The 17,099-nt window shown below is 43.6% G+C and overlaps 1 protein-coding gene across 1 annotated transcript in view; it reads left to right on the forward strand.

Annotated features, from left to right (window-relative positions):
- Positions 1-17,099, forward strand: part of itga11a (integrin, alpha 11a) — a 161,455-nt gene that overhangs the window by 94,586 nt on the left and 49,770 nt on the right. Inside the window, exons 15-18 of the mRNA XM_059639194.1 lie at positions 8,014-8,144; positions 9,053-9,219; positions 12,939-13,081; positions 16,427-16,537. Of these exons, the coding sequence (XP_059495177.1) occupies positions 8,014-8,144; positions 9,053-9,219; positions 12,939-13,081; positions 16,427-16,537 (552 nt within the window). The remainder of the gene's footprint in view (positions 1-8,013; positions 8,145-9,052; positions 9,220-12,938; positions 13,082-16,426; positions 16,538-17,099) is intronic.

Raw genomic sequence — 17,099 nt, forward strand, 5'->3', positions numbered from 1 at the left:
TTTTAAAATATAATCATACCCCGTTCCACCACTTCCTCTGGCAGCTCATTCTGTACTTGAAACACCCTCTGCATGAAAACATTGTCCCTCAGGTCCCTTTTAAGTCTTGCCCTTCTCACCTTAAGCCCCATGCCCTCTAGTTTTGGACTCCCCTACCCTGGGAAAAGAACTTGGCTATTCACCCTATCCATGCCCCTGGTGATTTAATAAATCTCTATAAGGTCACCCCTTAGCCGCCAATGCTCCGGGGAAAGCATTCCCCCAGCCTGTTCAGCCTCTCCCTATAGCTCAAACCCTCCAACCCCAGCAACAACTTTGTAAATCTTCTCTGTATCCTCTCAAGTTTAATAACGTCTTTCTGTGGAAGGAGGACCAGAATTCCTCTATACAGTGGGATAACAGGCCCAGTCAGGAAGTGTCTAACCTCTTCTGAAGACAGGAAGAGAGAGAGAGCACCAACCAACATTGCATTCCAGAGGTTCATTACTCTCTCATTAAAGAAGAACCACAAGCTCATTTTTCAAAAGTGCATTTTATGTATAAAATTGTCAAGGCACACTTGTAAAACATATCACATTTAACATAAAAGTGTAAAGCAGTTCAATTTCATTCAGTCCACTATATGGATCTCTAAGAATACTCATTACATTTAACAGTTACATTTCAAATATTCATTTAACATCAAAACTACAGCCTAGTTATACATTTCAAGAAATACTTCATTCATTTTGAATTGGACTTAAAGACCAAAATGTTACTTTTCTACATTGAGCACTTTGTACACTTAAATCTGAGTCCAGTTGCAAAATTAACCAATCATGACATTAACTATACACATTCCACTGCAAGGATACAGCCTGACGGGGTCCGAAGTTACCAGTCCCTTGGTAACACTGACTGAAAGGCCTTGGTCAGTGGTCTTGCTCCACTGAGTGTTTGTGGTGATTGCACCAATTTTGAGTATGACTTTCAGCACATTTTTCTGAACCTGAGGATGTGCCAGTCTGCAATACTTGGTTGAGAATAACTCTTTGCACTGGAAGATTTGAAGATTTAGCAGAGTGTATTTTCACCAACTTGATAGGCCCCCAGGATTGTTGCTGTTTATCTCAGTGTGTGACCTGGGGGACAGCTTGTAAAGCTCAGACTCCGATGATATGGAGCTTCTCAGGATGAATCTCAGCCAAACAAAAAAAAACACTGTTTTTCATTTCACATCAAACTTATACTTATGGTGCAAGATTCCACTGAAAACTTCAGAACCCACAATGCAAATACAACTTCTGTTTTTTTTCCACGCTGTTTCCAAGTCTTAAGTGAAAGAACCACCCAAAATTCTGGAAATTTCTCCCTCTGCTGCTATATAGGAGCTCAGTCTCTTCAGGAAGCCCATCACAGTGCTGCAGGCAAGTCTAATCTTGGCTCTGATATTGCTAACAAGCTCATTTGCCTTGTACAGCCATTTCCAAAACCTTCAAAGGCCTCGTTTTTACTGTGCCCAATTGCAATGGTTTTGAGTGAATTAAAATCTCACCTTTATATGACCAAGGTTACATCTGCAATCTAATTATGTCAATTATTATCATCTAGCCTAATAATCACCTCCTTAAGGGACTGTCTTAAAGACTAATTTTTATACAATCAAAGTTTCAGCGGTGCAGTTTTGAAAGACATTCCCATTTATAAAATCATGGGAGCCAGAAAATTGAAAAACAGTTGCATGTCAAAGACTATTCCAGGCAAGTTAAATGTAGAAAATAAAAGCCAAAAGAGCTGCTGACACTGTAAATCTAAAAGAAAACCAGAAATTGCTGGAAAAGCTCAGCAGGTCTGGTAGCATCTGTGAAGACAAATCAGAGTTAGCGTTTTGGGTCCAGAGACCTTACCTCAGGGAAAGGAAGAGGCAAGGACAGAGAGTGAATGTGTAAGGACGAGTGGGAGAAAGCAGGTCACAGTGAAGATAAGTAGTGTGATTTTATTTAATAACAATTGTGTCTGTGAGTGCTTATTTTAGTAATATTAATGTTACAGGAGGAAAGCAATTCCTCACATTTACGGGAAGACAATATTAATACTTCTTTAGAGTGTTCAAGAAGATTTGTAGCTCAGGTTATGGAAGAGGTTGTAGACTTTCTCACTGAGCTGGTGGCTTGATTAAACTAAAGGCATTAAATAACAAGTGGGACAGAACACTGACAATTCACCAGAGGTGCACTGACGATATTACCTAGCAGGGTAATGAAATGTTTGCAACCAAACCCACCGGCTCAGTGACCATTTTCAGGCATTTTAGTTGGATGCCAATTTGCTGTTTTACATTTTGCTTCCTCTCAAAGCAAATTTATACCCCACTCCCATGTGCCTTCTTTCCCCCTTCAGATGCTGACAATGTGTGGTCTTAAATAACTCAGCAACTGCTGACAACCTAATGTACACAGAGAGTTCAACATAAACACAATCAAATAAGATATTCAATCCTGAGGCTAAAGAACCCACTAACATAGATGGCCAAACACATGATCCAAGGAGTGGATTTTAAGCATCAGTTTCAAAAAGAGAGCAGGCGGGAGAGAGAGCCAGGTTTGGAGAGGGAATTCCTGAGTGGATATTATAAGGAATCTCTCACACTTGAATGCAGTGTATACACCAGATTTTAGGGTAATGATTGTCTGCCCTGTGTCAAGCCACAGTTTTCTCTAATGTGATTTGCTGGAGCTGGTTAAGACAGAAGAATTTTCAGAGTAATCCCACATATTTACTGGGAACTAATAATTAATTCTGTCTGTGCTTTTACTTGTGCAGATATTGAGGCTACTCTCTCTACTCCTATTTCTCCGATTCCCAAACCTGGTAAATACCGTGCCCAGTACCTGTCCTTGCACTCTCAGGGTTAAGGTTTGTGATAGTCAGAGTTTTGCAGTCATTGAGTGGGACTGAACACCAAGGCAGTCATGTCACCGCATTGAGTCTCATTGACTCCAAGAAACCGAAGTTGCTGGGAAACCATCAGCAAAACGCAAACACTGGATTCTTGCCTCAGATCTCCAAACACCAGGGGGCTGGGCTTCACCGATGAAATAAGGCCCTCACTCAATGGAATAGTCTGACTCGGCCCATGCAGAGAGTTGTGAACGCAGCCCAGTCCATCCTGAAAACCAGCCTTCCTTCCATATACTTCCCACTGCTTCGGGAAAGCAGCCAACATAATCAAAGACCCCTCCTGCCCTGGCTGTACTCTCTTCCACCCGCTACCATTCTTCTTCCCTGCTGTTATCAGACTTGTGAATGGACCTCTCATATATTAAATTTGACCTTTCTCTGCACTTTCTCTGTAGCTGTAACACTATATTTTGCAGGCTACTCAATTACCCTGACGGACTTATGTGAGGTATGATTTGCTTGGCTAGCGCACAAAACAATACTTTTCCCTGTGTCTTGGCACATGTGACAATAATAAATTAAATCAAGTACTCCCTGGTACATGAATCAGCTGGTATTTGGCTATAGGATTAATGGGCATTGTTCCATCTGCATCCTCAGGAAGAAAGAAAAGATTCCACAGCAGGTCAGGTCTCCCCTGGTGCCAATACTTAACACCCAACCAAACCCAGAAAGAAGAACAGATAATCCACATATTATCCCATTGCTGTTTCTGGGATCTTTCTGTGTACAAATTGGGTGCTGCATTACAGCAGTGACCACACTTCAAATATTCTTTATTGCTTGGTGTCTGACGTTAAGCATGAAATAAATGCAAGATTCTTTTCCAAAATTCATCGATAGGCTCAGTAACCAATAAAATGTTCGTTGACATCCTTCCACAATATTGAAGGTTTTTAATGCACCAACGTCACTGTTTCGTGTTGAATGAAAAGGGACAGTGGCAGGTGTAATTGAACCATGAGTGAGTTACATTGCTGAGTTTGTCACTAGTTAATCGTTATTGCCGGTAATTATGAGGTTATGTGCTGAACTGAGTGAAAACAAATGTTCTTAGCAACTTAAGTAGACAGAATAATGTAAGTCAAAAAGAACTCCAACACTTTAGTTTAGTTTGTACATATTTTTCTCATTGCTTCTTTCATCTTCCCCTTCCAATATTTCACTAGGCGATTTGGCAATGGATTGTTCAGAAGCCAGCATGCAACACTGCATCTGGGAGTTATAACCCGTAAGTTATTTGTACCCAGGCAGATACGATGAACGTAGAAGGTTAAAGACCTTGTCAAGGAATAGTGTATCACAAATCACTTTCTGCTGTCACCCATCACCTCATTACTTACAAATCCATGGCTCCCAGTCCACTAATATCTCAATTTTAAATTTCACTCTCACCACACTGATTAGGGGCAAGATCCCTGGTTGGTTTAACTGTTCTGAACCCACTGATACTGAAGTCTATTCAGCATATCCAACTGCAGCTTTACTTAAAATTGAATGCAGAGCAGGTGTTTATTCGTGGGATCTTCCTAATCAGCTTGTTGTGGCTAATGTTCACTTCTTGAACTCTGGCAGAGCAAAATAAATCATCAAAGGTGATTTACCAATCTTTTAGAGAGTGGGCATCATGGCTTTGTAAAAGGGCAATAGCCAAAATTCGCACAGAAAACCAAGGTAACGTGCATTAATTGTTATGTTTGTAGCTGCCATGCCAGTGATGGTACTAATCCATTGCGGTAACTGATGTCAGCCATCAGATTGGCATGTAACCAGCAACGGTATCACGGGCTGTTTTCCACTCCTTTCCCACGAGCCTCACTCTGCTCACTTCCCCAACTGATGAGAATTTCAAACCAAGCCATGAGATGTCTGAATCCTACATTGTAACAGGAACTGCATGATGGTCTCTTTTGTTGTCATAATGACTGCCTGGCTTTCAGAGTGGTTCAATGGTTACAAATTGCTTTTAGAAAGACCTGAGATCACAAACAGCTTCGTACAAATGCAGACCTATCTTTCAAACTGAACCAAGCAGATGTGTGGTACTGCAGTGATCAGACAATTTGACACACCACTGGAGGATAATGGTAGAATCCCTACAGTGATGAAGCAGGCCATTCAGCCCATCAAGTCCACACCAACCCTCCAAAGAGCATTCCACACAGACCATCCACCCCTAGCCTATCCCTGTAACCTTGCAATTCCCATGGCTAACCCACCCAGCCTGCACATCCCTGAACACTGTGGGGCAATTTGGTATGGTCAATCACCCTAACATGCACATCTTTGGACTGTTGGAGGAAACCAGAGCATATGGAGGGAGCCCACACAGACACAGGAAGAATGTGCAAACTCCACACAGACAGTGACCTGAGGGTGGAATCAAACCCGGGTCCCTGGCTCTGCGAGGCACCACTGCTAAACACTGAGCCACCGTGCTGTCTATCTGAGTCACAGATATAAAGGAAGATCTGACACACGGAGCTAAGTTTATTCCCACTCACTTCTAGATAACCCTGAATCTCAATGCCCTGCCTTGAAAACTGAATGCTCCATTTTGATGAGCTATGTAATTTCAGCTGTTTAGATTACAACAGTACCCACTGCAGGTCACAGTAGGGAGGACTCCAATCTTTGCTCTGCCAACATGCAGTACGATATTCCATGGAATTCAGAAACTCACGGGATAATTTGATCAACCTTTTCAAGAGAGTAAGGAGTGCTGATAGGCCGGATAGATAGAATACTTTGACTGGTTGGGCAATGTAAAGTATAAATCAGGGCCAGGTCTTTCAGGCGGAAGTTAGACAACAAATGCCTGCACATAAAGGATGCTGGGAGTTTGTCCACAACTAGCAGATCAATTTTAAGTTGGGGATTTCAAGATAACAAAGTGTGAAGCTGGATGAACACAGCAGGCCAAGCAGCATCTCAGGAGCACAAAAGCTGACGTTTCAGGCCTAGACCCTTCATCAGAACCTCTGATGAACGGTCTAGGCCCGAAACGTCAGCTTTTGTGCTCCTGAGATGCTGCTTGGCCTGCTGTGTTCATCCAGCTTCACACTTTATTATCAGGGAATAGCAGGATTGCCTGTGCACCACCCATATATCAGTGAGTACCCTACAATTTATTCCAAATCAGGCATTTTTAGCTTGTAAGTCACAAATTCCAGAGGTTTTGCTGCTAAGTTACTTTGAGGTTGCAGCACTAACATTATCCGCAAGTGGTCAGGATTTTAAGTTGCTGCATTGTCCATTACATCATTTAACAATAACAGCTGGAATTAGTTTTGACAGCTTTAATCCAAACTATTCACACAACCTACCATGAATCAAGCCCCATTCAACTCCTTGTCTTCAATTTCCACCTTCTTTAGTTTCTCTTCTTCATCGCTGCCCTTCTTATTGATGCATTTAGAAAGGGATAATGTTAAAAGTAGTGCCCCTTTGATGGGCATCAGCTTCTGATCCATCAAGCTGTCCCTCAGAGTCAACTGGCAGAGAATGGTAGAGGTGTGAACATCCCTCAATACCATCCTGTTCTGTGTCACAAGCTCCGATGGTTGTGGCATACATAGAAACATTTAGTACAGAAGAGCCCTTCAGCCCATCAAGTGTTTACTGCCAAAAATACACTGCTACATGCATTAGTCCCACATCCCTGAACTAGGCCTAAACCTTGAATTTAATTACACTTCAAGTGCTCATCCAAGTTCTTTTTAAAGGTTGTGAGGTTCCCACCTCAACTAGCCTCGCAGACAGTGCATCCCCGACACCCACCTCTCTTTGAGTGAAAAAGATTTTTCTCAAATCCCCATAAAACCTCTTGCCTTTCACTGTAAAATTATACCTCTTTGTTATTGACTCTTCGACTAAGGGGAACAGTTGTTTTCCATTCCAAGCTGCTTCTATGTCCAAGCCCCTCATAATCTTAGACACCTCTATCAGGTTCCCTCCTCAACCTTCTGTGCTCCAAAGAAAACAACCTAAGCTTATGCAGCATCTCTCTATTGCTGAAATGCTCCATCCCAGGCAACATCCTGGTGAATCTCCTTTGTACCCTCTCCGGTTCTATCACATCCTTCCTATAGTGTGGCAACTAGAACTTCACAGTACACCAGTTGTGGCCGAAACAAAGCTCAGTACAGCTCCAAGGTAACCTCCCTGCTCTTATAATTTACACCATGACTGACAAAGAGCAAGCATGCCATATGCCTTCTTAACTGTCCTATTAGCCTATCCTGCCACCTTCAGGGATCTGTGGTCAAGAACCTCAAGATCCCAAGATAACAAGGTGTAGAGCTGGATGAACACTGCAGGCCAAGCAGCTTCAGAGGAGCAGGAAAGCTGACATTTCAGGTGTGGACATCCCGAGATCCCATTGTTTTTTTGAGATTCCTAGTGCCATTTATTCAAAACTCCCTTTCCTTGTTCCCTCTTCCAAAGTGCATCACCTTACATTTATTAGGGTTAAATTCCATCTGCCACTGATCTGCCCATCTACCTACATATTTCCTAAATTATAAATATTCATGCCACTCAGGTCTAGCTCCCCTCCAACCTAGGATAATGCAGGTCCCAGAGGATTTCTGATCCCAAGAACCTTCCCCAGGCACAGGAACACAAAAATGTTTGAAGTCAGATCAAGGTCTGTCAGTTTCACCTATTACCTTGCTTCTGGTTGTATGTATAACGACAATAGCATTGTTGACTATCATTGCCAATCGCTCTCCATATCAATTCACCAACAGCAGGCCCAGACATGGGATGTGGAAAATGCCCAGTCATTAAAAACTTGGGAATCACTAGTAAAAAGTCAACTGTCTGCCCAAAGCACTACACCCAATAAATGTTGTGTTTCTTTGTTATCACTGTGCGCTGATCTAACATGGGGGCATCTAATCATTAGTGTTCATCATCTTGTCCATCTCTCTTTCCAAGGTGATGTGATGCAACATTTCCCTCATCCCATCAACCGCTTCCTTCACCTAAAATAAAATCCAGCATGCGACCTCTTACTTCAGACTGTCCAATATAGTGCACCCAGCTCTTTCTGTATTTATTACTTTACAGAGAATTGGGGCCTCCGAAGTCAGCCACGGACTGCGGTATTTCGGCCGCAGTATCCATGGACAGTTGGATATGAACAATGATGGCCTGGTGGATCTGGCAGTGGGAGCACTCGGTAGTGCTGTTCAGTTATGGTTTGTGAATCTATATTTGCTTAAACATTTCGTCAAACACTTGTTCATTCACAGCTCCTTGCCCATGGCCTGTTTTGTCACCAGCTCAATGCATTCAAATGGATTACCTCCACTGATCTCCGGTGGCTCAGCAGTTAATTGCACTGCCTGGCACAGTCACCATCCCATCCAGACTGGGCCGACCTTAATGCCTGGTTCCTGTTCTGCAGCGTATTTCAGTCCAAGCTTATTACTGCTTCTCCACCTCTGCTTGGGGAGGGACTCTATATTCACCCTCCCCCAAGGCAAAATGATTGACGTCGGCAAAATGTTGCAAATCATCACCCACCCATTGGCACAATGTGCTGTCTCTCCAATGGTGCAGTGTAGTGCCCCAATGTTATATAGCCTGACTATCTGCTGCTCTGCCCGTACAATTCTCTGAAAGTACTGTGCAAATGGCCACCCAATAATATCCACAGGAATAAGACATAGGAGCAGAAGTTGGTGATTCAGACCATCAAGTCAGCTCCACCATTCAATGAGATTATGGCCGATCTGATAGCCATCAACTACATCTTTATGTGGTTGAAAGATTTGTTTCTCCAAGCCTTGAATAGACTTAATGACTCAGCATTGACAGCCCCCTGCAGTAAAGAATTTCACAGATTCACCATCTTCTCAGAGAAGAAACTCCTTGTCATCTCTTTCATAAATAAGCAACCCCTAAATCTGAGATGATGCCCTCTGGTAATAGACTGGCCCACAAGGGGAAATAACCTCTCCACACCTAGCCTGCCTCCTCTAACAGCACGATACGGCAATCTTCCTTCTAACCTGGCTCCTGTTAGACTTTCATTTCCAAGGCAAGGAGTATGTGGGTTAAGAGATACCATGCAACCCATACAGTGTTATACCTTCGCGTTCAGGTCCCGCAGTATAATCCAGGTGAATGCCAGCATGAGGTTCGAACCACAGAAAATCAACATTTTCAACAAGGACTGCAAGAGGAATGGCAAAGAGTGCAGCTGCATGTCTGTATCTGTCTGTTTTACGGTCACAGCCAAGTCGCCTGGCCTTCAGAATGACAGCTTGAGTAAGTACCACACTATTACAGAGAGGTCATCTCAAAACCTGCTCACTCTCTTTCTGACAGACAGGAATAGATTCACTCATCCATCCAGTCTGTCCCACATAATTCATGATGCCACAATATCGATGCTTCTGCCTCACCGGAGGTGGAAAGGAGAGATGAAATATGAGGTTAAAAGCTTCAGGCCATTTATGGTGCTATACAGGTCCCTGCAGAGTTCTCTACGAGGAAATCTCTGGCCAGCCCAGACAGACCTAACTCCCACTCAGAGAAATTCAGTGCATCAATATTGACTTAGGAAGCTGGGAACCTATTGCATAGAACTGCTGTTCTCTGGGAAAAGAACCATCTCTTGCCATTTAATCTGGATCAAGACTTAAAGTAATGGTGCCTTGTGCTGTGTAACCTGTTTAATTGAAAGAAGTTTTCAACTTGAGCACAGACTTTATGCTCCAGGTTATGACCTCAATCACATTCCATTTTTAAACACTCCTAAATGAGAAATTTGGCCAAATGAGTGAGATTGTCTCGCTCATTCTTTCAGACGTTAATGCTTGAAAGAAAACCCGAAAGAAATGTGGATGATTGTAAATCAGAAACAAAAACAGAAATTGCTGGAAAAACTCAGCAGGTCTGGCTGCATCTGTGGAACAAATCAGAGTTAACATTTCAGGTCAAGTGACCCTTCCTCAGAACAGAATTCCTGTTATTAATGGCTGAAATTTTCTGGATTTCACATTTCTGGATCTGCTGTAGTACTCCCCATGCCATATTAACTGTTCCTCCCTTTCTGTGCTATAGAACATAGAACATAGAACAGTACAGCACAGAACAGGCCCTTCAGCCCACAATGTTGTGCCGACCATTGATCCTCATGTATGCACCCTCAAATTTCTGTGACCATATACATGTCCAGCAGTCTCTTAAATGACCCCAATGACCTTACTTCCACAACTGCTGCTGGCAACGCATTCCATGCTCTCACAACTCTCTGCGTAAAGAACTTGCCTCTGACATCCCCTCTATACTTTCCACCAACCAGCTTAAAACTATGACCCCTCGTGCTAGCCATTTCTGCCCTGGGAAATAGACTCTGGCTATCAACTCTATCTATGCCTCTCATTATCTTGTATACCTCAATTAGGTCCCCTCTCCTCCTCCTTTTCGCCAATGAAAAGAGACCGAGCTCAGTCAACCTCTCTTCATAAGATAAGCCCTCCAGTCCAGGCAGCATCCTGATAAACCTCCTCTGAACCCTCTCCAAAGCATCCACATCTTTCCTATAATAGGGCGCCCATAACTGGACGCAGTATTCCAAGTGCGGTCTAACCAAAGTTTTATAGAGCTGCAACAAGATCTCATGACTCTTAAACTCAATCCCCCTGTTAATGAAAGCCAAAACACCATATGCTTTCTTAACAACCCTGTCCACTTGGGTGGCCATTTTAAGGGATCTATGTATCTGCACACCAAGATCCCTCTGTTCCTCCACGCTGCCAAGAATCCTATCCTTAATCCTGTACTCAGCTTTCAAATTCGACCTTCCAAAATGCATCACCTTGCATTTATCCAGGTTGAACTCCATCTGCCACCTCTCAGCCCATCTCTGCATCCTGTCAATGTCCCGCTGCAGCCTACAACAGCCCTCTACACTGTCAACGACACCTCCGACCTTTGTGTCGTCTGCAAACTTGCTGACCCATCCTTCAATCCCCTCATCCAAGTCATGAATAAAAATTACAAACAGTGGAGGCCCAAGGACAGAGCCCTGTGGAACCCCACTCACCACTGACTTCCAGGCAGAATATTTTCCTTCTACTACCACTCGCTGTCTTCTGTTGGCCAGCCAATTCTGTATCCAAGCAGCTAAGTTCCCCTGTATCCCATTACTCCTGACCTTCTGAATGAGCCTACCATGGGGAACCTTATCAAATGCCTTACTGAAGTCCATATACACCACATCCACAGCTCGACCCTCATCAACTTTTCTAGTCACATCCTCAAAAAACTCGATAAGGTTTGTAAGGCATGACCTACCCCTCACAAAGCCGTGTTGACTGTATTTGATCAAGCCATGCTCTTCCAGATGGTCATAAATCTTATCCCTCAGAATCCTTTCTAACACCTTGCAGACGACAGACGTGAGACTTACTGGTCTATAATTGCCGGGGATTTCCCTATTTCCTTTCTTGAAGAGAGGAATTACATTTGCCTCTCTCCAGTCCTCAGGTATGACTCCAGTGGAGAGCGAGGATGCAAAGATCTTCGAAAGTGGCGAAGCAATTGCATTTCTCGCTTCCCAAAGCAGCCGAGGACAAATCTGGTCCGGGCCTGGCGACTTGTCAATCTTAATGTTTGACAAAATTTTCAGCACAGCAGCTTCCTCTATCTCTATCCATTCCAGCATGCACACCTGCTCTTCAAAGGTTTCATTCACTACAAAGTTCGTTTCTTTCGTAAAGACAGAAGCAAAAAACTCATTTAGGGCTACCCCTACCTCCTCAGGCTCCACACACAAGTTCCCTATGCTATCCCTGATCGGCCCTACTCTTTCTTTGATCATTCTCTTATTCCTCACATAAGTGTAAAATGCCTTTGTGTTTTCCCTAATTCCTTCTGCCAAGTCTTTCTCGTGCCCCCTCCTGGCTCTCCTCAGACCATTTTTGAGCTCCTTCCTTGCCTGCATGTAATCCTGTCTAGCTGAACTTGACCCTAGCTTCCTCCACCTTATGTAAGCTACCTTCTTCCTTTTCACAAGAAGCTCCACCGCTCTCGTCATCCAAGGTTCCTTTATCTTACCCCTTCTTGCCTGTCTCAGAGGGACATATTTACTCATCACTCCCAACAACTGTTCCTTAAACAATCTCCACATGTCTATAGTTCCCTTACCATGGTACAGCTGCTCCCAGTCCATGCTTCCTAACTCATGTCTAATCGCATCATAGTTTCCTCTTCCCCAATTAAATATCCTCCCATTTTGCCTAATCCTGTCCTTCTCCATAGCTATGTAGAATGTGTTATGTTCATATTAAGATCATCTTAATCTTTTCCCAATGGGAGTGCCCCCCCTCACCTTATCTCCTTCATTTTCCCTTCCTTCTAGTTGCCAGGGAGGTATAGTGTAGTGCTAATGTTCCTGAGCTGGTAATCTAGACCCCTGTTAATGTCCTGGCTATATGGGTTCAAATCTCATCAAAGCAGCTGGTGGTGTTTGAATTCAATAAAAGAATTAGCCTCATGTTATTCTTGTAAAATCCCCAGTTCTCTTTTTGGGAAGGAAATCTGCATGTGATTCTTGTGATGCAATGTGGTTCATTCTTAACTGTCCTCTGGGCAGTTAGGGATGGGCAATAAATGCAGTCTAAACAATGGCACCCACCTCGCGTGAACTGAAAAAAAAATCCTTTTTGTTTTCTTTTTAAAGATTTATGCTGTGAGGGTGTTGCCTGCATCTATTGCCCATCCCCAATTGCCCAGAGGGCAGTTAAGAGTCAACCACATTTGCTGCTGAGCTTCTGTGTACCCCCTGCTTATCTTCTAAGGGTAATCGTCGCCTGTGATTTTGCAAAATAGATGGGCCCTTCTGCCTCTATGAATATGTGCGATCAACTCTCTCTTAATCCCAGCATCTTGCTCAGGATTCTAAACAAACTCACAGCTGGTCACTCAGTGGAAAATGAGTCGAGTTTGAAATTGGAGAAATTATTCTGATTTTTATTCAGTCATAAGGTACAACGTCTCCATTGATGAACGCAGATACACACCCAGGGCGCTGTTTGATGACAACTTTGAGAAGTACATTCACAGCAACATCACCGTGGAACCTGAATTAGAGACTTGTGATCAATTCTATTTTCATGTTCTGGTAAGTGCCAAACACTGACCTGACCCACCTAGACTGTCTGGCATGACCCTCTTTCTTCTTATAATCTCGTTTTTTTAAAATAGGAGACTTGTCACACCTTTCCTCCTTTAACTCATTCCCTCTCAAGGCCTGAACACTGGAATTCCTTCCCTCCTTCAGAATCAACTACCAATTATATTAAACAAAGAATTGTGGATGCTGGAGATGTGCAATAAAAACAGAATGTGCTGGCAAAACTCAGCAGGTCTGGCAGCATCTGTAGGAACAAATCAGCTTTGTTGTCTGATTTCCTTCTGTTAATAACAGTGGGATTCTATAATTCATCCACAGATCTCCTGATCTCCTGGCCCACAGACAGGGATGCTACCACTGCACCACAAAACCCTAATTTGGGAATTATTTAGGCATTCACAAACCCTTCATTACCGAAGAATGTCTATTGATGAGAAGCATTTATTCCTCATCCCCAATTTCCTTTGGAAGGAGGTGGTGAGCTGCCTTCTTGAACCACTGCAGTCCACTGTGCTGAGAGGACAGGGGCGGTTCCAGGTTTTTAGCCCAGCGAAGGAACGGGGATATATTTCCAAGTCAGGATAATATATGGGTCGGAGAAGGCTTTGCAGATGGTGATGTTTCCATGCAACTGCTTCCCTTAACCTTCTAGAAGATTGAGAGTGCAGCTTTGGAAGGTAACACGGTTTGGAGCTGGAGGAACACAGCAGGCCAGGCAGCATCAGAGGAGTAGGAGAGTCGATGTTTTGGGTCTGGACCCTTCTATATACTTCACATCTTGTTAGCTCAGACTCCAGTGTCGGCACTTCCTACTATCTCTAAGTGAAGCTTGGAAGATGCTGTCTAAGGATCTTTGGTGTGCTAAACCATTCTTACAGATTAACAAAATAGTAATACCACAAACATTGTTTTAACCGATGCCTTATGATGCAGCATTGTTGATAAACTGGCAAAAATAATACACCTCAAATATCACAATGTTTATGATATTATTCTGTCCAAATGTCATAGTTTTCTCCATTTATTCACCTCAATGTAAATATTCCTGTTTTTCAAATGAATGGCCACATAAAATATTGGCAGTTGATTCAATTTCAAGTCAATTTCTCCACAAATACCATGATGTCCGAGTAAGTCAGTTGAGGGTGAGTGAGAAGGCTGTCTGCCGTAAGATTGATTTAAGGCAAAGCTACAGTATTATTTAAATGATTTATGCTGTTAATAAAGTATAACAGTGACGTGCACACCCCTGCATTACATTTCTATTACTGAGCAGGAGGTTTTACATTGATCATGTGGACCTCTTGATTATCCAGAATATTTGATAAACCGGCACATTCCTGGTCCCGTAGGTGGTGGATAATAAAATGTTTGCTATAATTGAACATCCTGCTTGTACTGAGACTCCATGCTTGGGGGAATCAGGGAGGGTTTTATAATTGGATGGTAGTCCCCCTACCTCAGAGCTAGAAGGCCTGGATTCAATTTCTACCTGTTCCATAGATATGCCTGATTAAATATATCCACAAGCTGTGTTAGACGAGTCTGTCTCATTCACAAGATTTCCACCTGGTTATCCGAGTTTCTCCAAAGTAGAAGAAGGGTAAGACAAGGATTCCCCAGCACCAACTTTGGCCCAATCAGAACAAAAGGAAGAAGGAGTTCCTTTTGCTCAGAGCATCAGGAAATACAGAGACTTTGCCTGGACATGTGCACTGAACGTGCTCATTGAATTGTCATGTTATTGGATACACTGCAACTTCCTCAGCCAAACCTCAGCTCCAACTTGCTGCCCCTTAGGCTGGCACAATGAGTGTTATTAGACTGAGGCGATGGGATCCTCACAACCCTATGTCACCTCTTTTGAGAATTGAGCTCTACTCATCAGTGCTACTGAGGAGGAAGTGGTCTTCCTGCTAAAGCACTCACTGAGGCCTCAGTTTAGGGAGTGATGGAGGCACAAGTGAGTAATGGTGGGAGGGTATTGGTGGGCTAAGGGTTGCAGACTTGCGGAGGTGGATATGGGACCAAGAGCAAGGGCAGGGGAATGGTCCTTCGCAGGCTTTCTGCTCTCCCTCCACCCATTCTCAGCCCCTCTGTCAGGTCCTGAGAGCTTCTTTACAAGGGGCATACCCTCACACCCCCAAACAATTTTGTCACAATCCCCATAGGGTGAGCCCCCTTTCCACTGTCTGCAGCTGGATTAATAACAGTAGTCGAGGATTGAAGCCTGGGCGTTGCCATTTAATTGGCCACATAAGGGTCTTAATTAGCAGCAGATTGGGAAGGTCATTGAGGAACTGCCCCCCAACAGACTTCACCAGGATTGGAAAGTGGTGGGGCCCCCAACCCAGCACCCTCCCATCTGATTAAATGCCCCTTCATCTCCAAACTCCCCAGAAGAGGGCAATAAATTCCTCCATCATGTCGCTAATGGTGTGAGCATGAACCTTCATCCGTGGCGTGATTTGAGGAGGAACAGTTGGCTCAAATTCCTGTGAACATTCTTTCCTTCACCAAAACAAGCAAATCCAAACCAGCTGCTCATCTCTCCACTTTGTGAGTCGAGGGACATTTTGCGAACATTCTAGTCAATAGGTATTCTTCAGTAATGAAGGGTTTGTGAATGCCCAAATAATTCCAAATTAGGGTTTTGTGGTGCAGTGGTAGCGTCCCTGTCTGTGGGCCAGGAGATCTGAATGCAAGTTACAGACATGTTGTAACTGAACAGGGTTAATTCAAAATACTAATAACTCCATATAGGTGTCCTGTGGTGCAGTGATAGTGTTCCTATCTCTGGGTTAGACAGTTAGGTATAAATCCCACCTGCGCCTGGTTGTGTTGGAACATGTGTCAACAGGTTGATTAAATGTAACTCCAAGTTCTTTCGTTTTTATTTTATCTCCAGAACTTGTTATCATTGACCACAAGGGGAAGCAATGGCCTAGTGGTATTATTACTGGACTGTTAACCCAGAGACCCAGATAATGTTCTGGGTACCCGGGTTTGAATCCCACCACAGCAGATAGTAGAATTTGAATTCAATAGATATCTGGGATTAAGAATCTAATGATGACCATGGATCCATTGTCAGTTGCTGGGGGGGAGAGCCCATCTGGCTCACCAATGTCCTTTAGGGGAGGAAACTGCCATCCTTAACCTGGTATGGTGTACATGTGGCTCCAATCCCACAGCTATGTAGCTGACACTTAACAGCTCTCTGGGCAATAAATGCTGCCTCATACCATGAATAATAATGGATGTGGCGGGGGGGGGAACCTCCTCTAGTTTGTTTCTCTAGATCTCCTTGTGAACTGGTCCCCTTTTTTCCAGGACACACTGGATTACGTGAGACCCATTGGATTTATATTGGACTTTGGCCTCTTGGAACCGGAATACGGCCCAGTCCTGGATGATGGCTGGCCGACCACAACCAGGACCACAGTAGGTGAAATAACGGCCACCTCCGACAACTGCTTTCCTTTCCCTTTGTATTTTGTAGCTATGCTCTTGTCAACAGCATGAACACACGCTGTTTCTTGTAAGCTAGCGTGGGCACAGATCACACTGCTCTGTGGTGTGGTACGCCAGTGCGCAGATGTGGGGAAAAACATGTAATTATTTCGCTAAAAGCATTAAATCAAGGAGATTGTTACAAACATATTTAGGATGTTGCTGCACATAGAAGCCTGACTCTAAATCAGGGTGTGGTGGTGTCGTGGTTATGTAAATAGACTAGTACTCCACAGGCCTGGATTAAGCAATCCTGACATTGTGAATTCCAAAGGCAATTTGGATTTCATCTCTTTTAAAAGGCTGGCAATTTAAAGCTTTTAAGCAGTAATAAATAGACTGTCAAATAGTTGCAAAGCCCTTAGGGTAAGAAATATGCCATCCATCACAGTCTGGTTTATTTGTAACTTCAGTCGTGCGCCAATTTAATTATCCTTAGTCCGCGCCACACTCCCTAACATTCACTCCAACCCGCCCGGTACCTTCTCCTGCA

The sequence above is a fragment of the Stegostoma tigrinum genome, chromosome 33, assembly GCF_030684315.1.
Source record: "Stegostoma tigrinum isolate sSteTig4 chromosome 33, sSteTig4.hap1, whole genome shotgun sequence".
In the NCBI taxonomy this organism is placed as follows: domain Eukaryota; kingdom Metazoa; phylum Chordata; class Chondrichthyes; order Orectolobiformes; family Stegostomatidae; genus Stegostoma; species Stegostoma tigrinum.